This window comes from Chrysoperla carnea, chromosome 2, assembly GCF_905475395.1.
Source record: "Chrysoperla carnea chromosome 2, inChrCarn1.1, whole genome shotgun sequence".
NCBI lineage: Eukaryota > Metazoa > Arthropoda > Insecta > Neuroptera > Chrysopidae > Chrysoperla > Chrysoperla carnea.
The window spans coordinates 24615471-24639349 of NC_058338.1; the positions used below are offsets into that span (position 1 = coordinate 24615471).

Consider the following 23879-nt stretch of genomic DNA (forward strand, 5'->3'; position numbering starts at 1 on the left):
TTTGTTATCCAAATCACTTAAACTTCACCCCACATTTTTTTATATTTATTGGAAAGATTAAACACTTAAATGGATCACAAGATATAACTAGTTAAAGTTATGCAAAAATATATGGAGTCTTATGAGTGCCCTTGTTCAATAACTCCGTAAAGCGAGGGTTTAGCAAAAATTCGGAAAACTTGTGAACCATTTTGTGAAAATAGTATTAGTTTATCAATCGTCAAGGATATTAATTTTACACAAAATTTAAACTCATCTTTTGCAAAACAACATTTTTACATAAACATTAACGTTTGATATTTAATTTTTTACAAACAAAGAAATAACAAATTTAAATTCATACTTTTTTGAGACCCTGTCGAACTAAAAGCACTTAGTTAAAACGGATTATTTACGAAAAAAGCTCTTAAGCTGATTTTTATTAAATTTGTGCTTGTAATAATACCATAATAATTCTTGTTTTATTAAAATTGCTAGGAAAACTGTGTAATCGTGGTTTATGTCTTTGCTTGATGATTTCACTTCTAAGTCAAGGTTCTGGGGTGGGCGAGACACACCTGGTCCATATTAAGAACACATATATAATTTAATTATCGCTGGTTATAGATATGTTATTATTTTAAACAAGTGCGGATCCGAAAAAGTCCAGGACAATCGCTTGGTTACTGTCCCATTCAAAGCAGAAAAGCATACTATTACATTAATTTGTTTGATCTCTTTTAGTGGATTAAAAACCAGTCTTTGGTTACATTAAAAACTATGTAACTCAATTACAATCAAGTGAATTTGGAAATTTTTGATCACCAAACGCGACGAATACCCATTTTTAGCAAAAATGAGCATTCAAACCGCGATACGGACTTACAGCGGTTCGAGTCAATCAAGAAATTCAAATTGTAGATAGTATAATAACATTCGGATTATCGAATTTAACCAAAAAAGTTAATTTAAGTTGAAGTTTAAAAAAAATTCTCGATTGTTCGAACACATTAAGATCTAATTCAGTCTAATCGAGGTACAAGCATTAAAAGTTCTCAAGAAGGGACGCCTTAGATAATTATTTAGACCAAAGAAACAGGCAGTCAAAATTTTAGTAAAGTAATAGTTCGGCATCAAAGCAAATATTCGATTTTCTGAATCATTTGACATACTATTTCGCCAATATAAACTAGATTTTAAGACCAAATATTTTAGTTGTGTTTTAGTTTCATTGACTCAACTAATATTAAAATTTCATTAATAATCTGACGATTCATTAGTAAACCAGTATTGTATTGATTATATTAGCAAACTAATTGTTTGCCTAAATTTTCAACTTACATCGTATCAAAGCTACAACTTCCGTGTGTGTTGATTTTATAACATCTTCTCCGTTGACTTTAATAATTGTATCACCAGCTTGAAGACCAGCTCTTTCAGCAGCTCCTCCTGAAATTATTACAATATGTTTAAATTAAATAAACAAATATAAGTAGCCATTTTAATAAAAGTAGTTTTACGTCACAACTTGTAAAACTAACTTTTCTATCGATTCTATAACTTAACATAAGTAGAATTTCCTATAATTAATTTCGTAAATGATATTAATGAAGCTTCGAGTATTCAAATTGATTAAGAATTTGGATCAGAAATTAATTAAACAAATTTTGAATCTTTATAGATCGAAGTAAACACGAATGAAAATTATCAGAAAAACCTAAAATTGTTTTTTTGAATGAATTCTAACAAAAAATTATATAGAGCTAAAAATGCATTTAAATTTTACATTTGACGAGATTTGTTGAAAACGCTCGAATATTGATAATTAATTGCTCTGTGGTCATGACGTCACACAGCTATGTAAAAAAATGCGCTGATATTTTGTTTGGGAATTGTTTATAATTTAAATTCTTTTATAAGTTAAACTACAACTCAGTTAAAATTACAATTTTCTTAAATTCTTTTCAGTATATTTTCAGGTTGTAACAAAATAATTTCGAAAAATTAATTTATGGATAATTATTTTACAACGTTTTCAAAATCGTACATTTTTCTACCGTATCTTGTATTTATAGGATACCTCACCTTGGATTGCGCGTTGAACTGATTCTATTTTATTGGTTTTATTGCTCTTAAGTACATACAATACGTGAAAATAAAATAAACAATTTTACAACTATTAAATATTTTACAAACAAATAATAAATAAAATATTATAAACAAAAAAACTACATTCGAGCAACAATTCAAGCAAATGAAAAATATTTTAACAAACTACTTGTGCAAAATTTAAAAAAAAATCACTACTCCCAACATTCTAATGATAACAAGAACTAATAAACTAACTTCATCTAGAAGTATTCTAGGAATCAAGTTTTATCTTGGATATTATATTCCGATTAGAATTTTTAAGGTGTTGCATATATTTATTATGTGATACGATAACTAAAAGACTGCAGATTTGATATTATACAAATCGTATTGTTGAGTTAAATTGTGATCTCAAGTTCGTTCAGCGGCGGATTAAGAAATTTAACGCCTGTAGGGAGTTTCCAAAATTAGCGAGGTCCTTAAATAGAAACGTTTGCGCAACTAATTTATGGCTTACGAATGATATTTGATACCTAAAAACACATTTCACGAGGTTTTAGCAAAAAGTGGGCGATTTTTGACTCTACTAATATTTCAAATTGCGACTACAATGTTGTCATCGTCAAGGCAGTTGGCAAAGTATGTGTTTATGTCAAAATACGATTTAATTTAAGGACGAAAATTTCTTAAAACCAAACCCCCCCCCCCTACCAATATGATTATGTACTATTCATGTGTTCGGTTTGGGTGCTTTCAGTACTTATCAAAAGTACATATTCCTTTTGCCAATGAAAAATAGATTTATTTTATTTACTAAACATAAAAAGGCGTTTAAAAAATTGATTATAAAGTCAAAGCTTGATACAAAAATGTGTAAGCGCTCATAACAAATACAAACTGAATCTGCATATTCAGATGTATTTGTTTCTTGTTGTTAAACAACTTTTATATTATTTTAAGCTACATCTATCTGCAATCTACATATTCTGATATATATATTTTTAATTTATTTACATTTTCGAATTATTTTTGACATTGTTTATATAATTAGGAAATTTTAAAATCAATTGACGAAAACATTTAGTTAATGTTCGTATCTATTTCATTTATGTTCAATGGTGGCAGTTTTTTTGGTATAAAAACAGCTACATAAATATTTTTCATTTTCTTACAATCTAAGTTTGAAAAGTGCCCACAATTGAAGCTTCTAGACCAGAATACCTTCTTAAATGATCAATACATACTTGAAACTTCATAGAGTGAAAGTTTGGTAGACTCGCCAAAAGAAAGCTTCTCACGAAGTTTCAAGTATGTATGTATTAATCATCTAACAAAAAGAGTACAGTCCCGCGGACTAATTTTTGAATAGCTAACAGGTTTTATTTTAGCAAGTTTAATCCCAATAGATATTATTTTTACTGAACATTATGTAATAAATAAGGAAAATTTTTAAGTCCTCGGGAGGCGTAAGCCCCGGTAAGCTCCCTCTTCAGTATGTCTCAATTAAAATTTTTTTTTCAATAAGCAATGAATTTTAAAGCTCGATGTACTTTCTTAAGGATCAAGGATTCATATTCCTGGAACTATCTCTTAAAGGGAAAATACAAATGCTTTCAAGTGAATAGGGCATTATTCCTTCCAACAACCTGATTTTATGTCTTAGAACTATTTATTCATAAAAAGAATTTGATATCTTACCGTCTCTGACACTTTGAACAAACACAGGATTGTCACCAGATACTTTCATTCCATAGCCGTTGACATCTTTATGAACTACAACCGTCACAATTTGGGGTGTTGGCGGCATATGTCCACTTGAATCTGGAATCGGCAACGACCGACTAGATATTCGTCGATTTGTATCCAAGCCAATAGAACCATTTTGTGGACTAAATAAAAAATAAAGTAAAAATAGAAAAATTTATAAATCTAAATTGATTTTCGAAATAATGATGAATACAAAAATATGATGAGCAAAATGTCAAATAGCGGGCATTCGATGCAGCATTAACGAGATAAAGTTTCTTTAATTGAAATTTTTATGGCAAGTAAAGCTTTTTGGATCAAAATTACCCCATCCACTGAGTTTCATCAAATACAAAACAAAATTTTTTTTCTGAATTTCTCGATTTTTTCAAAGGGGTATTCGAAAAAATCGGGTGCATTTGTTGACTGGTCTAGTAGTTTTTGAGATACGGGCAAAAATCGATCCAAATATTGGGATATCTCAGAAACTCTGCATCCAATCATTAAATTAACCTGATTTTTATACTTTTTGGATCAAAATTACCCCATCCACCGAGTTTCATCAAATTCTTAAACAATTTTTTTTTTGCGTTTTTCTCGATTTTTTCAAAGGGGTACCCCTTAAAAAAATTGCAAAAAGGCGAAAAAAATTTTATATCTCCAATTTCGGTAAAACTCAGTATATAAGGTAATTTTGACCCAAACAATACAAAAATCGGGTGCATTTGTTGACTGGTCTAATAGTTTTTGAGATACGGGCAAAAATCGATCCAAATATTGCGATATCTCAGAAACTCTGCATCCAATCATTAAATTAACCTGATTTTTATACTTTTTGGGTCAAAATTACCCCATCCACCAAGTTTCATCAAATTCCAAAACAAAATTTTTTTTTGCGTTTTTCTCGATTTTTTCAAAGGGGTACCCCTTAAAAAAATTGCAAAAAATCGAAAAAATTTTTTTAGCTCCAATTTCGATAAAACTCAGTATATAAGGTAATTATGACCCAAAAAGTACAAAAATTCTCTCAAAAATGCCATTCCAAAATTAGAAAATTCTGTATATAGAAGAGAGGGCTTTTTCGGCTGTAAGACTATTGAGAAACCCTGTATATAGAAGAGAGTGCTTTCCCGGCTATAAGTATATTGAGAAATTATCATTATTTTAACCTTATCTACCATTTGGTAAGCACCTGCTGTTATCAACTTAATATACCAGCCCTGAATTTAAATGGTTTAAAAAACGTAAAAATAAAAACAAATTCATTATAGACAGGTGAACTAAATTTTTGTAATTTTTGAAACAGTAAAGTAAATTAATGCATTCATTTTTTGTTATCTTTATTCTCTGAATACACAAATTATATGCACAAATCAAATTAATCGTTTGTATTATTTTAATAATGGGTTATTAAAAAATTGTTTACCTTGAAAACGACTCTTAATTTTACGGTAATTATAATTATTGCTAACTGTTTTCTTTCCATTAATACTTACATTAAAAAAAACGTAATAAAAATTTATAAATACTTAATATTTAATTAATTGTATCACAAGTATTTTATAATAATTCTATAAGTAACTAGGATTTTCCACTGGATTGATTGTGATTAGTGCCTTGGCCAAACAGAACCGATTTTGAGGATCATCGTCTATTTTTTAATTGTTTAGATCACGGAACCCTAAAGTCGTATTTGAAACATAACTAAGACACTCTCCATTAAATTATCTTTCAACGAAACAAAAAAAAATTAAAATCGGTTCATGTGTTTAGGTGCTACAATGCCACAGACGGTCAGACACACACATAGCGGTGAAATTATAACACCCCTTTTTTGAGTCGGGGGGTTAAAAAGGGATACAATCAAAATGAGACCTGGATAATTGAGAAAACTCTACAAACAAGAGTAATTGCCAGGTCCTACCATTTAAACTCTCTAAAATCTAAGTCGGAAACGGAAACCTCTATTAAACGAGTTCTTTTCCTTTCAAGAACCTTTTCCTATTCTTTCATAGTCATAGCTCACTATAGATATTTTTATGACATGTAAAACTTTTGTTTGAAACATTTTTCGAAAAAATGCTACTATAAAAAATTTTGTCTCTACTTTTGTCACACCTGATATTGTACAGAGATTTTGGTGGTTACAGTAGAACACCGATTATCCGAATTAATTGGGTCCGGGGTCGATTCGGAGAATCGGACATAGACTGGTAATAAAGAAAAACGAACTGTCACACAGAGAATAGATATATAAACTTTATTAAGATATATAAACTTAATTAAATAATAAACTTTATTAAGTTTAACAATTAAACACAGTTCTACAATAATGCTCACTTGAACAATTGAAATATATCTGGGCTCCAACTTGTTACAACAAAACAAAACATACTTGGTTTTAATTTTTTATATTATGCTGATTCGGATAATTGGCGATTCAGTTAATCGGCGTCCTATTGTATTAGATTACATATAAACTCTAAACTTTGTTAGCACATGTTCTACAAAAAATTATTTATTGAACTGTTTCACATTAAATACACACCTTTTTGTTGAAAATAAAAAGATTTTCATTAATAAACTTTATTGTCAATCACAATCACATACAAAGTTATTCAAAAAAAGTGATGTCACCCTTGTTATGTAGCTATTAACGATAGGTAATACTGTAATAGGTACTTTATACAACCAGATGTAATTGTTAATGATGGATTCACAATAATTTCATTCATTAACAAGCGCATAGCCATAATAGTTTTGACGTCTTATCAAGGTTCTAAAACATGGAATTTAAAAACTTTTTAAAATTTACTCAAATATGTCTTATAACTTCCTCGTAAACTCGTGCATCCTGACTAACCTTATATTTTAATTATCTAAAGATAAAATTCAAATTATATTAATGACTAGCAGATACCCGCATGCTTTGCTGGGAAATTTCTCCTTTTTAAAACAAAGACTATATCACGTTATAGCCCTCACTTATCCTCCCTGTTGGTAACAATTTTATAGAATTTAAATTTTCAGTGGGGAACTCTAACTTTTTTGAAAATGAAGTTTTGCCCATGATTTTCGCTGATATTGTAACTTTCTATAAGTCCAATAATTAAATTTACAACCGAGTTTCATCAAATTCCAAAACAAAAATCGAAAAAAATTTTATATCTCCAATTTCGGTAAAACTCAGTATATAAGGTAATTTTGACCCAAAAAGTACAAAAATCGGGTGCATTTGTTGACTGGTCTAATAGTTTTTGAGATACGGGCAAAAATCGATCCAAATATTGCGATATCTCAGAAACTCTGCATCCAATCATTAAATTAACCTGATTTTTATACTTTTTGGGTCAAAATTACCCCATCCACCGAGTTTCATCAAATTCTTAAACAAATTTTTTTTTGCGTTTTTCTCGATTTTTTCAAAGGGGTACCCCTTAAAAAAATTGCAAAAAATCGAAAAAAATTTGTTATCTCCAATTTCGATAAAACTCAATATATAAGGTAATTTTGACCCAAAAAGTACAAAAATCGGGTACATTTGTTGACTGGTCGAATTGTTTTTGAGATACGTCCTAAAATATACTGACCAGTTCCAAACTCATAAACAACAATATAACATATGATTGACAGAGTCAACTGTAAAGTCTCCGTATTGTATACACCTAAACAATAAAGGCCAATTTATTTGTAAAGTGACTATAATGAATAACACAAATACGCAATGCACCATGTATAGATGCGTATCTTAATTAAATACACTAATTTATTTAAAATCTTCACGCACTCATTAGTACAATATATTCATTCATTAATTAGTCAAAAACTTTTGTTACCAGGTCCCCATCAAATATATGCTTACTTGCTAGCTGCGCCCCAAGGTGTTACCCACGATTAAAAGAGATTTTTAGAGTTTTTATCGTTACTGTGTAAATTAACCAAACCATCTTAAGAAAAATGCGCTAAAAATCTATTTCACAAACTTTTACAAAATCTTTTAAAATGGTTTCTGTTTGCTATCCCATAGGAACCGTACATTTTTCCGGAATAAAAATTAGAAAAAAACATTTCAATCCTCATTTTTATCCACAAAAAGAATTTGAGACTGATAGATAATAAAAAAGTTGAATATATGACAAATACAATTTGAAAAGAACCCCGTACGATTGAACAGGAAATTGGCTTTCCGTGAAACTTTTTCTAAACACCTCCAAAATGTTCTTCGGATTATTCTGATCAAAAGCTATCACGGCCACAAAATTATTAAACGAGTAGTTTTCGAGCTACGGACAATCGAAGCTACAGATATATATTATACGTCTTGATAATGATACATCGTACATCACACCAACTAACGAGGACTAATGTCTATGTTCAACAGTGATAGTGTTAGACACACACACGCACATAGACGTACCACGGTACCACACATGGTAGTCATATACTATAACTATAATAAACGTATAGCTTTGAACGTCTGTTGCTCGAAAATTACCCATTAAAAAGTTTGTGGTCCTGAGAGCTTTTGATCAGAACGATGCGAAGTACGTTTTGTACGTGCTTTGAAAAAGTTTCACAGAAAGCCATTTTCCAGTACGATCGTGCGGGGTCCTTTGTATGCGAATCTTATCTAAGACGTAGATAATACTTCATCATTATTTCTTAGAAACACATTTCGTGACAAAAAAAAGTAAGTATAAATAATTTAGCATAAAAATTTACATATTTTATTATAGATATTTTACATATATCCATCTCGAAATCAAGTTTAATTTTTACATGTTATAAGGTGATTTTTATTACATGGTTTATTATTTAGTACCATTAATTAAGATTAATAACTGCCAATCTTCAGCTTATAGATATCCTTTACCAAAGACATTATTTTTTAACAAATTCGAAATGCTTTATTTATTAGGCATTATATCTATTCAGCTTTCACTTATCTATAGCTATAAAAATAATCCGTTCAATATAAAACCTTGATATTAATTTGACAGTTTACGTGTTAATTACTAGTCGATTTATTATACCATTTATATATGAAATATATCAAGGTATACTAAATTTTTATACCATGTATATATGAAATATATCAAGGTATACTAAGTTTAGTCCTAAGTTTGTAACGGTTAAAAATATTGATGATTGAATCACTATTTTGTAGTGACTTTTCACTTTTTTCACTATTTCAAACTTAAGAGAGTAGGTGTACATAAAATCACCTAATTAGTCCATTTCTGGTTGTCTGTCTGTCTGTGTGTGTGTCTGTCCGTCTGTCAATACGATAACTCAAGAACCAAAATAGTGCTTAGAGTGTAAAAAGTGAGGTCAAGTTCGTAAATGAGCAACATAGGTCAATTGGGTCGTGGGTCTATCTTGTATACCGTTAGAGATAGAACAAAAGTTGAAATTTAAAAAATGTTTTATAACAAATTTTGAGTCGGTTACCGAAGGGTCAAGTGATTTTGCGGACCGCTTCCCGGACAATTTGGTCATAAAAAGCGTGGGGTGACTTTTAAGATATTTTATTATGACTTGTCTATAAAATATTTCCAAACTTTCCGGTCAAACTTTTAACACCCCTCTTTTTGGGTCGGGGGTTAAAATAGTTTTCGATTCCTTTCTAATTTCTAAATAATTACCTCAAATTATAAAGCTCCTTTCTAGTTAATGCCATTTTCATTATCGAATATTAAAATTTCTACCATTCGATATGTTGTTTATGCAATGCGACCTCGAATCTATTTTGCAACATGAAATTTTGTTGTTAGATGACGTACATTGATTAATGAAGATGACGCGAATAAAATCTTAATTTTTTTTAAAATTATTAAAAATACATTTTATAATATATATATTAATTCATCGATAAAAATGATTTTTCGTAAAATATTTTGAGCGTGTAATACAGCTGCTATATTGTCAAAATCGTTTTGTTATAATAACCTTGGGAAAATTATTATACAAATTTTCAATCGTAACTAAATTGTAAAGCGAAAAACTCTAATAACGTGAAAATACCAAAAATTTTTCCCAAAAATCAATCTCAATAAGATAATAAGATAATTTAATTTGAAACAAATAAAGAAAAACAACTAGCCGAGTTAACTGCTTTAATACTCTGCAATTCCTTCCGCCCGGCCAAACAGTCAACAAGGAATATTATTTGAGCGTTATGCGTCATTTGTTACGCCTAAAAAGGCCGGAATTGTGAAAAGACAATTCATGGTTTTTACACCACGACAATGCACCATCCCATACTGCACTCATAATTGGTGATTACTTCGTCATAAACTGAACCCATATCGTTCCGCAACCACCGTATTCACGTGATCTGGCGCCGTGCGACTTCTGGCTGTTCAGCAAGCTCAAAAGACCGCTCCGGGGACACCGTTTTGATACGATAGACGACATTCAAGCCGCAGCGAAGACGGAACTGAAGGCAATCCCGGAAAGTGACTACAACCAGTGTTTGGAAAATCCATTAGCATAAGTGCATTGCATCGGGAGGGGATTACTTTGAAGGGGATGAAATTGATTTAGAAGAATAAATAAAGAATTTTCAAAATAAATACAATGTCACCTTATTTTTTGGACACAGTTATCGGTCTATATTTATATTTAATATATCTGTGATATGTTTTGACTTTTACATACTCTAAAAATTCGCTAAAATTTCTCCAGATAACATCAAGGTATTTTAGATTTTTCTTACTCAATTATCATAACTTAACGCTAGATTTATAATAAAAACCCGACTTTGACAATACAATCATGGTACATAATAACAACAACATACACATATATCTTCGCATAACATACAGGGAAATAACAAGATATTTATGTGTGTAATAAAGTATTTTTAATAATTACATCATGAACATCATATTATACTTGAAACAGTTGTACACTATTCACTAAACCATAGTGAATATAGTGGTTAGTTAGTGGGAGGAAAAAGATGTGTATTTTTGTCTCAACTTTTTCACTAAAAAAAAATTGTCATTTATTTTCGTATTTAAATTAACAATATTCAATAAATATTTTTATTAAAGAAATGCCATAATTAATGTTCACATAATAATAACAATATGACTTGTTAATTGTTAATTATAATTGTAACATTAATTATTATTTAAGTAATAAACGATACAGAGTGTCCCCGTTTAGTAAAAAGTAGAGTGATATAGATATAGAGGATAAAATTTTAAGACGCATAAGACTATAAGATTGAATTTTTGTTGACATCGAGTTGAGACATAGTCATCTCTATATATTATAAATGCGAAAGTAGGCATGTTTGTTTGTTTGTTACGCTTTCACGCTAAAACTAGCGAAAGGTTTTTAATGAAACTGTACAGCAATAGAGTTCATACTTCAGAATAACATATGAGATATAATTTATAAAGATATATTAATAAAAAAATTAAAAAAATTTAAAAATTAATTTAATTTGACATTACTATAAATTACAGATTTCTGTAAAAGTAGTCAATATAAAATATTTCATGGCCATCTTCTCTGATATACTCAATGAATAATTACTATTATAGGTTTAAAAAAATAGAAAACCATACATATATTTTACCTGTGTAAAACAATCCTTACCATTATTTCGAGTGTCATAGAAAGGGGATAAGCGAGAGCAATCTTTTTCAATATTTAATTTCAAACCCAGCGAAGCGGGTGGGTATCACTTTAGTTGAAAATAAATATCACGATACTCGAAATAAAATTTTATTTCAAGTATCGTGGTATTTATTTTCAATAATTATATCGATAGAAGCTTTGCTAATAGGGGATGATTAACGTTAAACTAACAACCGAGGGGTTACTATCCTCTACCCATCTATTGTTAGTAAATAATTCCTGCAAAGTTATACGCTTTAAACCGAGGTGACTAATGTTTACTTTAATTTTGATATGTCTAAAGAATTGTAAAATTTTTGGATCAATATTATGAAAAGCACACTACGAGCGAGAGTTGGCCCCACAACGCCTGTCTTGCCTTGCCACTGCTTTTGTAATTTTGAGATTGTCTAAAATAATCATAATTATAAGTAAACAATTTATCATTGGCCCTAAGCAAACAAACCACACCCATAGTCACATAGTTTGTTTGTTTACGTACAATAATTTAATGTTTTTGCAAAATAATATAATCCAATTGAATCATGTTATAATTTTTAAAAATCCCTACCCCAGTTGAATATTATTTTAAAAAATTTACTAATATCTTCTGATTATCATTGGCTACTGGTTATCGAATTTTTGTCATACCTGTAGCTCCCAAATTAGGGCTCAGATCCAAATTTGGAAAATAGTTTTTTTGTTGCTCTTGATGAGCTTATTTTGGGAAGTTAGGTTTCTGCAGTTAATAACAGAACACGTTGTATACATAGTATAAAAATATGTTTCTCCCCTTCAAGCCGAAAGTGTCAACTTTCGTCCCGCTGTGCTAAACGAAGTTGCCACTTTTCACCTCCATCGAGCAGAAAAATAGTATGCACATCCGAGAATAAGTAAAGAATGGCTCAGATTTCATGTTCATTGCCACCCAAGATGAAGGCGAGAATTCGTTACTTTTGCTCCCTAGATATGTAATAAACAATTAATGTTGAGCCAAAATTATTGCATTGATAACCTAAGAATTGTGTATAAAAATGTAAGTGGTGTGATGTAATGCAAGCCACAAGTTCACTTCACACACAATAAGTGATTACATTTTTCCTTTACAGATGATTCATAAAACAACAATAATTAAAGAGCATATAAATTCGAAGGTGATTTCCAATATCATATCATAATAAAATCAGTCGTGTTGGTGTGGCGTGTTTATATGTAATTAAATCTTCACAGACATTCAAGAATTTAAAGGGTCTCGTTACTTTTTTATTAGAAACAAATTATTTTTTGAATTTCTAAATCATTCTCAAGACAATTTCTCTTGTAATACTTTTATCACAAAGTAAAAAATAATAATTATAAACTAGCTCGACACGTGCGGAATAGAGATGTTTACTAAATTTTTTTTATCACTTCTGGTGAAGAATTCTCACTGGATGGTTAGAAAAGTGAAATAATATATTCGAAATAAGTTTTGTTGAAAATCTTTACTTGGACCTACTATCGACACTTTTTTCGGCTTAAAGGTTAGAAGGGGAGGCATAATTTTTGCATTTTTCGAAGCTTCGTATCTGGTGACATGTAGCCTAAACAAAAAATTTCTTAGAGAACAGGTTATTGAACTCTTTCTCATCAGTTGTGAATTGAGTCGGCTTTACTATGATGGCCTGAAGGGTCTAGTTCTATCTAACACCCCCTTCGAACCCAATAACTTTCATGAAGCTCTTTATTTGATTGAAGACTCCCGTGGTAAAATAGTGGAGGTTATACAGGTTTAAATGAGACACATTGCAGGCCTCTTAAACGAACGGAACCCTTTTGAACTCTATAAGTGAGAGTAATAGCCAGGACCCGTCATTTTAAGCTCCCAAAACCTCTATTAGCGAGAAACAGAAACCTCTGTAAGAGAGAGTCGTTTTTCCTTCATGGACTTCCGTAAGTGAGGCTGCTACTTATCTATACCTCTATAGAGGACAATCGAGCTTTATTTATTTATATTATTTAGGAGGAACTATAGCTACAATAAAAATATATTTACTACATATTTACTACATTCGTACTTGTTGTGACTTGTTATTGCTGCGTACCTCTATAAGAGACAAACGTTACCCATGTACCTGCATTAGCAAGAAACTCGGGTTAGTGAGAAACATCTATAAGCGAGAATGAGATTGTGCTCCCTTGAACTCTCGCTTATCCATGTTTGACTGTATTATCAATTAATTTAATTTTAAGTTACTGTCAGCGTTTTCGAGACTTGTATGTCGAAAATATGACAGCTTCGTAAATAAAAACTAATTAATTATATTTACTATTATATTTACTTAGTTGAAAAATTAAGCTTCATTATAGTTATGAAAAAGATCCATTGCGTAGCGGCTAGTCCACTCTTTATTTTACTATTCCCATATACAGGGTGTTCCATAATTGACAACAGAAAATTATACCAGTGAATTAAGCTTATCAAGGCAAATAGAAAAGCATTTTACCAAATTTCGATCCGATGCGTACTTTCTGATATAATTGACCCAAAACAATTAGTCAATTATCAATAAAATTGTCCTATTACAGAGAAGGCAATTTAATCGCGAGTTTTCTTAGCTATGTTTCAAGTGCGAGTTTAGAGTTCCGTACCCGAAATATTTGCCGGGGTTAATTAAATTTTGTAAATTTAACTTGTTATAAAAGCGTGTTTTTTAGTCTTTTTAAATTATTATTTATTAACCATGAAAAAGTCTCCGTATAAAAAAAACTAAAGGATGAGAAATTTTCATAGTATCAATGCAAACAACAATTTTAGGATGTAAATAATTTTTGAAATTATAAATTCAATTATTTGCAATTAGCATGCATATAAACACATTTGAATAACATATCTTTTTTTTTTAAGTAACTAAGTACAGTAAGTGAACCTTTTTACTTGGAACTTTTTTACGCTAAGCCGAGAGTTGCGGCTTTTTGGTATTCAGTATACATTAATCTAAACAAGTAAAAACAAACAATTTAAAGGTCCTTAGCTTCTTAGGGACCTATTGAATCTACAAAAATTATACCTTTTGCATTCAGTAAAAAAGTTTATACGATTTTTATATTAAGAAATTTTTTAAAATGACGGGCGCAACACTGGGGAAATTTTGTACAAATAAAACATTTTCTGGATAATTTTCTCTATCGGTTTTAAAAAACTGCAAATCTTAAGGTTAAGCGTAAACAAAGTGCCTAACAACGAGCTAACCTAAGCTTCATTTACTGTACCATGAAAACCTTCATGTACTGTACTATAAATAAAAGATATGTATGTATCTAGGTATTTCATATTACACTTTAGTGATCGAATAAAGTTTGAAAATAAATTTATACTGTAATTAAAAAATAAATAAACAAAAGCCTATATTTGAATTCGGTAATGTACTTTGATCATTAAAATGATTACGATACCTGCATGACCTTAAACACATGTGACTATCACTGTGTAATTAATTTAATTGATGGTAGTAAGTTAATACGAAGAAACACACTCAACTTGAAACTCAAACACTACGCTACAATAAACACCAAACAAAATCCCATATTTTTAACAACAAATACAACATAAACTTACTAAAACAGTTACTTTTTACAACAACAAAAAATACTACCCTAAGAATTTACACGAAGGGTGTAAACCACCTGTTGCGTTTATTTGATTGCAATAAAAACAACAGGTGTGTTTTGATTAAAAAATAAAAAGTTCCTACATTATCAACTTCGAAATTTCTAATAAATTTTTTGGCTTGTGCACACTTTAAAAACAGATTCACTTCACTAGGGTGTATCTAAACAACTCAATATTATGTTCCAATTATTAAGTGATTTGTCATAATAAGTTAAAAGGGTAAATGATATCAGCATTTATTTATATACATTTAAATCGATTTCGATTTTTTTCTCATTTAAAATATACAAAAAAATCAAAATAACTGGAATATGTTATTTTTTTATTATTGTGACACACCTACGAATAATATTTACATCTTTTTTCATCTACTCAATGTCCAAATAATACAATTAAATACTACGTGGTTTTGTAAAAAAAAAAAATATATAGCTCAAAAAAAAAAAAGTTTGGAAATTATCTAGAAATGACTCAAATATGTAATGTAAAGGTTGTTGAGTACTTATATTTACCGTTCAGGCAGGTGTATATTATCCATTATCCAAATATTTTATAAGATCACAACACTAAACACATCAAAATATGATCTTATTTCAATTACATTATGTATTACAAAATTCATTTTTTATTTTACAAAAAAAACACACATACACACTATTTAGAATTAATTCACAAGATACTTCTATTAATTAGGCATTGATTTTTTATAATTATTTGTTCATTACTTTTGTTTTAGAATTATTACAATTACATATTACACTGAAATGTTCTTTGACAGAACAACTAGACGTAACTGAATACATTTGACCATTTTGTTGTAAAGTTTATGCGCACACACTTACGCGCTATTTATGAATTTATGTTTTAGATGTGTTTATATTTTTGAAAAATTAAACATTGTTTTTTCTTTAATCTATTTTTAACATTTTTTTCAATTTAAATTTATTGATTATATTATGAACTTTATAGAATTTGGATATTTTTAGATAATCTTCTAAATTCAATTTCTTTGAAGTAAATAAATATTCAAGTCGTTTGTAACATTTTTTGTAAATGTATGTGTAGACAACAGTTTCGGATTTTATAAATTATTTTCTTTTAAAATAAATGTTCTATATCCAATAAAAAGGTCAATTTTAAAAATTTAACGGAATTCCCAATCTCCCGAAAACGGCACTACTTTACGTGTTTAGTTATTTATCATTGTTGACTCCAGGAGTCTTTTTGGAATTTTTGACTATAAATTTTATAATTGTTTTTCTAAATAATAATTTTGAATAGATAAATACAGTAATATTCATAAAAGTTAGTTGGCTCTAGTTTTTTTCCCAAATATTTAAAAAAGTTATACGTAGGTATATACCGCCTGTACAATTTTTGTGATTTAACTTTCTAAAAATAAAGGTTCTAATATTGTACTAAAAGGTAAACAATTAATTTTCCCCAATTTAAAAGACTATTGTAAATGCTTGCTGTGATTGGGCATAAATAATGCATTAAATATGATTCATTTTCAATGAAGCACCATCAAGCCTTCACAACATCGCATTTCTAGGTGAATCAGCAAAAATTAATTTTTTATCTTTTAGTATAATTATAGAAGTTTGTAAACAAAAACTTGTAAAATCAATTCACTTTTACACCGCTTCTACCATATTTACCTTCTTTTTTATCATAATAATGTACCTATAGGCATTATTATTCGGTTTACACTTTGCTTTGCAATTTTTAACTCTGAAACTGAGTTGGGTTGGATCGGGTTGAGTTTTACTGAAATATATTGTTTTTTGACTCCTGTTTTAGTCCTGGTAATTATAATTGATAAAATTTATTCACAAATAAAGAAGTTCAAAATAAATTTTTAGTAATCCATACCACTAATTAGAGTTTTCACTGTACCAGTTAATTATACATATATTCTTGATTTGGTATAAACTTTTGTGTAATGGAACGAGAGAAAGTTGGCGGTTTTGTGCTCGGAACATCCATCTTTATAATTCATTAGCACTTTTCGTCTATTTTTAGGGATTTACATGGGTACCCTGCGTATATTAAATATATTATATTACATTAAGTTAAGTCTTTGTAACTCTTAGAATATTGATGCTACAAACAAAATTTTCATATAGGTGTTAATAAAATCACCTTAATAGACCTTTTCGTTTGCCCGTCCATCCGCCCGTCACCATGATAACTTAAAAAACAAAGAAATATTTTTATAGCGTACACTAGGTCAACTGATTCATGGATCCGTAGGACCCATTTTGTAAACCGTAATGAGATAGAACAAAAGTATAAATGAAAATGCTGTTCCTTATAAAAAAAATTAGCTACTTTTGTTTGAAACTTTTCTTACAGCACTCAGACTTCTCGCTACGCCCAAATATTTTGTTAAGATAAAACTGCAAGTGTTTACCTACAAATTTTCAGATTTTGTTTGTAACATTGGAGTATATTACATATATGGTAACATTACTGAACATAGTACCTACTCATGCCAGATTCTATTCCTCTACATAATTCTACAGTTCAATGATTTCCACCCGATGTGCCTCAGTTACTCATATCGCGTGATTATGTTATTAAAAAAATAAAAGAATTTATGTCATATTAAAAATAAAGAATACGTTTATGTTTATGCAACAATGGCAATGTGAACAAATATTTTCAATATTTACTAATATATAACCAATTTTATGACAGTGTCAGCGAACAATTATTATATTTGTAAATTCGCAATATCGTATAATAATGTCTATACTGATACCGTGTAAACTGTAGTTGCACCATCGATAAAACGTTCAAAATGCAGCATCACCCACTCTCCCCTTATGTTCACATGAACACATACAGCTTTATATGTTAATTTAAGTCTTGAATGTTTCATTTTAAACTTTCCTGATCTTCTATGAGTCGAAAACGGAGTGAGAATCCGGAGACAGAATCAACACATAAAAATTACTTACAGGAATTACGTAAACGTAGTAAGAGAAACGTTGTTTCGGTGAAGGGATACGATAACATCATGGTACCATTTCCTACAAATGGCCTTATGGTGTCCAAAAATAAACTTCAGGAAAATAAAATACAAGGGGGGGGGGGATTTATAAACTAACGTTTTTTGTCTAACTTCGATAATCGAAGATTAACGATCTAAATAAAAACAGTTTTTAGTGGTCTTCTCTTATAAATTGACTTAAATAATTCTATCGGACAAAGTTATTTAAGAATTTTTAAGATGTCCCTCTTTGAGCCGTTGTTTGGATCATTTTTCTGTATCTAACTTACGTTGCAAAATGTTGCTAATTCAAGTGTGGAAAAAGTCTTATGATACATCAGTATAAGGTTGTGTGAATTACCACTACCATGGAAAAATTTCGTTTTTCTCCTCGACTCACCTTTGTTTTGATGAGATCCCTTAATTTTCTGCATTTTCATAAAAAGATTAAAATTTGGTTTTAATAAATAATAAAACAACTCGATTAGTTTAAAAAATTAGAAAAAAAGTAATATATATTCTGCTTAAGTATTGTTATAACACTGATTCAATCACATAGATTCAAATAACGAAATACTAAATTCGTTGAATAAACTTTTTAACAACAAATTTAACAAAAATCTAAATAACAACAATTTTTTTGTTTTTATATTATTTTAAAATTTGAAGTAGTATTATAAAAATATATTTTATTCTTAAAAAATATGAATACCAATTGTTTTGAGTACGGAACCCTAATCTCACACTTGAAACAACAACAAACAGCTAAGAACACTCTGCATTAAATTATTTTTTGCTTTATAGCTCTCTTCAAGCTGAACCGATTTTGAAGACCATCGCCTCTTTTTTTAGTTGTTTCGTCTACTTCACGAGAGATTATTCGATTGCAAAACCGGTCAAATATCAAATATTTCGCCATTTTCGTTATGTTCGGAATGTTCTTACTTGACACATGTCAAAATACAGAGCAGCTTATTAAAAAATAACATCGAAAATGAAACACCCTATCTATAAAGAAAAATGCGAGTTTTGTGCGTGGTGAAAAGTGTAACTAAACCATAGACTTTTTAATTTTTCTAACATGATAGGCGTTAAGTATATGTAGCAAAACGCACGTTTAACACTTTACGTGGCCTAAGAAGCATTCTATTAAAAAAAATATAAAATATTTTATATTAAAAAAGTAAACGAGTATCTTTTAAGTATGAGGTATTTTACGTTTTTAAAGGTACAGATTATACGTTCCCTGTCCGAATTATTTATATTTTGGAACTAAAAATCTGCTATTATTCATGATCTGAATTAAATAATAAAAATTGTTTTACCAAATTAGGTACATTTTGCGCATTATTTACAAATCGTAAATATGTTTTCTGTAATGTCTCACGTAACGCAATTCGACATAATACTTTTAAATTGAATGGATTCGTTTCTACATATTTAATATAATTTTGTATATTAGAATCATTTACTGTGATTGGTAAATTCTTCAATCGTAACCCCGCGAAACATAATAATCTTAGATACGAAACATCCGGACAAAGATTAATTATATTTCGATCTAAACATAAATCTGAACCGTATAAAATTAATAATTTTACCATTTTATAATTTTTTTCCATAACCGCATACGATAGGGGTGTTAAAGTAGTTTCATCATATTTTGCAAGTGTATTTAATTCGGCCCCATTATCCAAAAGATATTTTACGTTTGTATCATAATACGCACTATAATGTACCGTTTTTACGGCTAAATACAAAGGATTTGCACCATACAAATCGAATACATTAATTTCAGCACCTTTAGATAATAAATATTGCATCATATTTAAACCTATATTACCAGATTTGCATGCGGCATGATGCAATGGAGTACGTTGATTATCGTCTCTCATAGTTATCGAAGCGTTACTATCAACGATTAATTTAAATAATTCAAAATTTTCCGTTTCGATAGCACGAATTAACGGTGTATAACCTTCACGTCGAGCATTGTAATTCAAGTCACCGCCTTCTTTAATTAAAATTTTAACCGATTCTAAACATTCCCATTCAATTGCACGATAAACCGGTGTTTGGTTTAAGTAATCGTGATGATTAATATTAGAACCTAAAGAAATTAAATATTTTAAATTATCCGGTTTTCGCACGGCATAAAATAGTGGTGTCCGAAGACAATTATCTACGGAATTTATATCATTAGATTTAATAAAGCTTTCAGTATCTTTAACTGTTCCACACTCGGCCAGGCGATGAATGAAACAAATTTTTTCAGCCCCTTTTTCAAGTAAGTATCTAACAACTTCCATACTACTATATTCAAGCGCGATTTGTAAGGGTTTAGATGTTTCATCCACGTCATATTCCGCAAGATTAACATCCGCACCGCCATCTACTAGCACTTTGATAATGTTTAAATCTCCATCACGTACTGCCATACATAAAGGTAGTCCTAAATCTCCCCTTTTATTTAACTCTGATCCATGTTCAATTAACAATTTAATCACTTCCAAATGTTTATTAACCACTGCATAGTGTATCGGTAAATCGCCTTGATCTTCAACCGCATTAACTTCTACTCCATCAACACTTAATAAAAATTTTACGACGTCAATATTCCCACTCCATGCAGCCCAATGTAATGCGGTACGATTAAATCCTAAATCAGATTCATTCACGTCCACACCTAATTCTAGTAATTTTTTGATCGAATCAACTAAACCGTTCACAGCACACCAGTGAATAACATCGTAACAACTGATGTCAGCGCCATTATCCAGTAAATATTCGATTACATTCGCATGACCACAAGTTGCAGCCCACATTAATGGATTTCGTGAATATTCATCGCAACTATTCTCATCATTTTCGTTTATATCACAATCGGTGGTTTCGTGTAACAGTTTAACGATATTTAAATCTCCGCCTGCAGCTGCCCAACACATTGCTTCCGCAGTGTCCGCATCTTTTTCTAACAAAAGCTTGACGCATTCAATGTGTCGATGTACTATTGCCCAATGCAATGCAGTGCTGTCATCTTCATCTTTTGCATTAATATCAGCCCCTCGATCTAGTAAAAGCTTAATCACTGCTTGATTACCAAATGCAGCCGCTGTGTGTAATGGTGTATTATGACGAATACCTGAATAAAAAAACCTGTTTAATTAAGTCCCCGAAAGAGTAATTTCTATAGGTGGAAATAGTGCTTTGTTACCGAAAAATGAAAATCGATTAGACAACTGCTTTGTATTCGTCTCGGTAACTTGACAGTCAAGTTACAGCTGTTTCATTTTTGGATAAAATGATTTTCAGTTTTTTTCGTATGAAAAATACCGTTTAAACTCAGTACGCAAGAAATTGTAGATGAAGTAAATACAAATCGATACGTATAACGTTTCATCTTTTATCATCAACTTAGATCAGGTTTTACAACTGCTTTCGATGTGCTTTTTTTCGATGTGATTGCAATCGATGTGCTTTTTTCATAAAGGAAAATTTAAAAAACTGAAAAGCCTTCTTTTGTCTATAACAATTTTTTTTACCTATAATTCAAACGGCTGTTACTCAAGTCAATTATTTGGGTATCGAGGAGAAATATTTCTCGATTTTTAGGTTTCGACAAATTTGTATCAATTTCGAGCAAAAAATAATTTTCATTTGCTTACCTAATTCTTCAATATTTGCACCGGCATCTAATAATTTCTCAATGATATGGGAGGAACAAAATGCAGCGGCCCAATGAATCGTTGTTGGTAAAGCTGAAATTTCACTATAGTTTTTATTTACTACGGAATCAGGACCATCTATATTCGTTAATATTAAATATTGTTCACTTTGTCCGCTTTCTAAGTGTAATTGATGATTTTTCTTTAACAGACAACAAATAGCATCGTCATGGCCATACGAAGTGGCCAAAAACAATGGGGTACATTTAAATGCGTCTATAGCATCATAATAATCAGATAATAATGGTTTAATCATTTCCAAATCGCCTGATACGGCGGCCCAATGTAATGGATATCGACCTAAATTATCTCCATGGTGTGTCGAAGCACCTTTTTTCAACAATAATTGTACCGATTTCGTTTGACACGTGGATGCTGCTAAATTTAATGCATTTATTGATCGATTGTCAGTTGCGTGTACATCAAAATATTCCAACAATACTTCAAGTGCTTCGGTGTTACCACAATATGCGGCTAAATGGAGTGGTGAAATACCTGAAAGATTCAAATAACACATGAGTTTTGTGCCCATACTTTTCAAATAATTTTACATGGCACAAAAAATTGGCTACATTAACCATAAAAATCAATTGTTTGTACTTGATGACGTTATCAAAATCCAAAAAATTGATTTTACTGAATTGACAATTGATCTGGGCGTTTTATATGATAAGGTTGCTGATTTCTAAAAAGTAAAGCTAATTTTACCTTGATTATCAACAACAGTTTCATGAATTTCTCCTTTTGACATTATAAGTCGAATAATTTGTACATTTCCTTTTAAGGATGCCAAATGCAAAGGTTGTATTCCATTGCGGTCTTTTGCTTGTATGACAGATTTTTTATCAATTAAAATTTGAACCAATTGAATATTATTATTAAATACACCCCAATGTAAAGGTGTTGTTAAATTTTTATCCTGGCAATTAACATTCGCATTTGAATTTATTAAATATTTTGCCACATTTAAATGATTTTGAAAACATGATAAATGTAAAGGCGTTCTTCCATCACTATCTGGTTCATTTATGTATTTTTCAATACTTGACAATTTTGTAATTTGTTCTAATTTACCACTGTAAGATAAATCATGTAGATTATTCATGTTTTCTGAATTTGAATCCATATTCTCTGCAAGAAAGTTATTAAAATGTAATTCGACTGCTAATAATAAGTTTGATTTTAATCGGTATTAACAATTGTGTTTTACCAGTTTTACCTAATTTAGAATGAAGTTTATCCACATATTCAATTTTACAATTCACAAAATATATATAAATTAATCAAATTAATAAAAAAAAAAATAGATAAAACTTTGAATAACCACAGTGAAACACAGTAGGAAACTTCTGCATCGATCATGATGTCATTTCAATCTATTACGTGTTTTTTAAATATAATACGGAGGGAGACACCAAACTGGGAGCAGTCTGTTGTCCTATTACATAATGCATAGGCCTTTTCATAGATTTGCGTTAATTGTTTCGGACAGTTGTCAAAAAACTATTCAAATAAAGAAAATCCAATATATTTTACCTTTATCAAACAACGCTTTTTGACAAAGATAGAAGTTATGTCATATGTCTTTACTTGATTGACATCTGTCCGAAACAAAAAAAAATCATTTTTTAAATGAAAAACCCTATTGTTTAATTATACAATTATATAAAAAGTGAGTTCCTATCAATGGAAGACATGGATAAATAATATTTTTATATTGATAGAGGATCCTGTGTTTTGAAATGGTCAATAGACCTTTACATTTCAATTACAATTCATTATTGTATCGGACGGACAGTAATAAGTTAGACAAAGATACAAGATAATTGTTATTCATTTATCACATTAGTTTTTTAAAAACTGTCCGAAACAAAATATAATCACTTTTAAAAATGAAAAGGTCTATGAATTGGTCTGAGTTTGAGATATATAGATATATACTAGCGCATGAAATCAGTTTCTCCAAAAAATATAGAGATCTTTATAAGACGATTATAATCGCACATGCCTTAAATGGTTTTATTTATTAGCTCCCAGCCACTCACTCTGAAGTGTT

General features: G+C 29.9%; 2 protein-coding genes across 3 annotated transcripts in view; both read right to left on the reverse strand.

Moving 5' to 3' along the window:
* LOC123294229 (rho guanine nucleotide exchange factor 11) overlaps window positions 1-15803 on the reverse strand; it is a 73588-nt gene extending 57785 nt beyond the window's left edge. Inside the window, exons 1-3 of one of the 2 annotated variants that reach the window (XM_044875344.1) lie at window positions 15613-15803; window positions 3769-3959; window positions 1321-1428 (exon numbers count right to left, since the gene is read on the reverse strand). In XM_044875344.1, the coding sequence (XP_044731279.1) occupies window positions 1321-1428; window positions 3769-3959; window positions 15613-15638 (325 nt within the window). In that variant the 5' untranslated portion in view covers window positions 15639-15803. The remainder of the gene's footprint in view (window positions 1-1320; window positions 1429-3768; window positions 3960-15612) is intronic. The other variant, XM_044875345.1, reaches the window with a different exon arrangement.
* Window positions 15804-18828: 3025 nt separating this feature from the next.
* Window positions 18829-23182, reverse strand: LOC123293254 (serine/threonine-protein phosphatase 6 regulatory ankyrin repeat subunit B-like). Its single transcript, XM_044874013.1, has 4 exons — window positions 23043-23182; window positions 22532-22954; window positions 21764-22318; window positions 18829-21240 (listed from the first exon to the last, which is right to left on the reverse strand). The coding sequence occupies exons 2-4, from the start codon at window positions 22947-22949 to the stop codon at window positions 19385-19387; spliced, it is 2829 nt and encodes a 942-aa protein (XP_044729948.1). The 5' UTR covers window positions 22950-22954; window positions 23043-23182; the 3' UTR covers window positions 18829-19384.
* Between the last annotated feature and the right edge of the window lie 697 nt (window positions 23183-23879).